The 2,877-nt window shown below is 33.6% G+C and overlaps 1 protein-coding gene across 1 annotated transcript; it reads left to right on the forward strand.

The window, feature by feature from the left end:
• Positions 1-354: 354 nt before the first annotated feature.
• On the forward strand, positions 355-738 carry LOC120238428 (small ubiquitin-related modifier 1-like). Its single transcript, XM_039242143.1, is given in 2 exon segments — positions 355-382; positions 385-738. Coding segments are annotated over 2 exon segments (297 nt in total). The 3' UTR covers positions 654-738.
• The last annotated feature ends 2,139 nt before the right edge of the window (positions 739-2,877 follow it).

The following is a 2,877-nucleotide window of genomic DNA, read 5'->3' on the forward strand; positions in this document are numbered from 1 at the left end:
AATGAAAATTAAGAACTCATTAGTTTTAAGGTTTGCTAGTTTTCATCATTGTAATCTGTTAAAGGAAAATATAAATTGTGATAATTAAATTAAAAATTTAAGAGAAATTTTGATTGGTAGAGTGATAATATGTTTGTAATAAAAATTATAATTAAAATTTTAGAAAATTTGAAATACCATGAAATCTCCAAAGGTTAAAAAGTCAAAGTAGAGTGAGGTGTGATGCCTGCGGAAGTCCCACCAGCCATGATATTGTGGTCTGGTGAAGAGAGATGGATTTGTAAATCCTAGAGTAAGCCTCTGCCTACCTGAGGCCACTGCTGTGTGGAGACCGTGGGTGAAGCCACCATCAACATGTCTGACTAGGAGGCAAAACTGTCAACTTATTGGGGGATAAGAAGGAAGGAGAATATGTTAAATTCAGCATTGAACAAGATAGCATTGAGATTTGCTTCAAGGTGGAAATGACAACTCATCTCAAGAAACTGAAAGAATTGTACTGTCAAAGACAGGGAGTGCCAATGAATTCACTCAGGTTTCTCTTTGAAGGTGAGAGAATTACTGATAATCACACTGCAGAAGAATTGGGAATGGAAGAAGATGATGTGATTGATGTTTATCAAAACAAAAGGGGGAGTCATTCAGCGATTTAGATTATCTTTCCTTTTTTTCTTTACCCTCAGTCCTTTTTTATTTTTAAAAATAGTTCTTTTGTAATGTGGTGTTCAAAATAGAAAACTGGCACCCAATCTCTTTAAAATGTCTGATAATTTGAATTCTAGTACCCATTATTCATTATCACTTGTTTTCATTGTGCTACATTTTGATGATCAAACGTTAGCCCCTTTCATATTGCCCTTTCCTTTTTAAAAATTACATGTATGCACAGAGAGGCCACCTTTTCCAGGACTGCATTTTCAGGCTTGTGATAGATAAGATTGACTAATGTGAGTGTTTGTAATGACTTTCTAGTTGGCCTTAAAGTTCTAGTGTGTGATAGCTTCATTCCTGGACTGTGACTTTCAGTGGGAGATGGAAGTTTTTTAGAGAACTGAACTGTGGGAAAATGACCTTTCTTTAACTTGAAGCCACTTTTACATTTTGAGGATCTAGACCCAAAAAAGAGAAATATCAGGCTGGAGTTGAGAGGATGGAGATGGTGAGAGCAATGACTAACTCCAAAGATGGCTTCATTGAAGAGAAAGCATTTTAAGATAAAAGATCTAGAAATTTTCTTGTCAGAAGATCTAGAAAATTTCTCATTTTCATTAGCAGTGAATAAAGTTATTCATGCAGAAGTGTATACAGCAGAACATGGTTCTTTTTAATTTTATTTGTACTTTTTGGTCTGGAATATGGGTTTTAAATGAACATTGTACTAGCTTAATTAAAGTATTTGTAAAAGCCTTAAAAAATAGTCAAAATCTCTGAAGTAGACTTTTATTCTAGAATCGGAAGGAGAAAAGGAATAAAACCTGGTTATAAATAGGCTAGGTATTGACACAGCAGGCCAAGAACAGCTAAAAACATCTAGTAAGATAGAGGAACTGGAAACACTATCTTCAATCTACTGTTGAATTAGACTGTATTGGACCTATCATAGAATCTCCTTAAGAACAGTGACTAAGTTCACATTGTTCAAGGCTATCCCCAGTGCTCAGTGTAGTTCCTGGCAATTAGTATACTCTGCACAAAATTTTTTCTTGACAAAAGTAAGCCTGTAGGTAGTAAATTCTGGAGAACTGACTTCAGACATTTTTAGGGGTGTTGTTTCTATAGGTTTTCAGCCATAGCTGCTCCTATATATTTTTTCTTTGAGTTTCTCTTGACCTTTTGGGGTCAGAGATAAGAATTTGTACCTATGACTCTTGCTAGTAATATGTTTTGAATTATTTCCTGCATTGTTTTTATCTATAGTTAGAATGTTATTTTCATGAAAGAGGGCAGGCATCTCTAGTTTTAAAAATTCTGGTAGCCAAAATTTTAGTATGACCAATGCACTAATGCTAAAGTAGAAAGTCTTGTATTTATTTATATTCCTTTTTACAAAATTTTAAAAAAATCTTTATTTTTGAGTGAGCGAGAGCGAGAGAGAGAGAGAGAGGAGAGGAGGAACAGAGAGAGAGGGAGACACAGAATCCAAAGCATGCTTGAACTCAGGAACTGTGAGTTCATGACATGAGCTGAAGTTGGACGCTTAACTGACTGAGCCATCCAAGTACCCAATTTTCTTAGTGAAGTTACCTTAAATAAAGTTCCATAGGGTTTAATTGTCCTGCTAAATAAATCTTAATTACTTTGTTATAATAAGTTACAATGATTGACTTAAGGGATTAGGAATGAGTCATTAATGCTTTTTTCTTTGCAGTTAGTGATTTCAAACCTTTTTGTATTGATATCAGTGAAAAATTACTTAAGTCCTTGCTGAACATCAAGAAACTCAAAGTTGCCTTTGCGTGTATCTCATGGAAAATAAGAAGTGGATTGAATTTTCCTTTTACTAATGTAAACAGAAAAAGAACTTAGTCTAGATTTTTTTCTAGGCTTTTATTTCATTTACAGTTTTTTCCCCCTGAAGATGTACTCCTTATTTTACCACATGTTAAAATTGATGAGTATACTTAAATATATTTTAGTGTGCCTCATCAGTCTCACTAGCCATGTTTTAGTGCTCTCTAGCCACACATGACTAGTGGTTATTATATTGGACAGTATAGATATAGAACATAGATATATTCTTGCAGATATACCTGATATAGACATTTTTCTTACAGATTTTAATGATCCAGTTAATTATGATTTTTCAGGTAAGATTCTCAGTATATTTTTGTAAGACATTTGTACTATGAAATATATTTTGATTATTCTGTTATATCA

This window comes from Hyaena hyaena, unplaced genomic scaffold, assembly GCF_003009895.1.
Source record: "Hyaena hyaena isolate Hyena2069 unplaced genomic scaffold, ASM300989v1 scaffold_208, whole genome shotgun sequence".
Taxonomy (NCBI): Eukaryota; Metazoa; Chordata; class Mammalia; order Carnivora; family Hyaenidae; genus Hyaena; species Hyaena hyaena.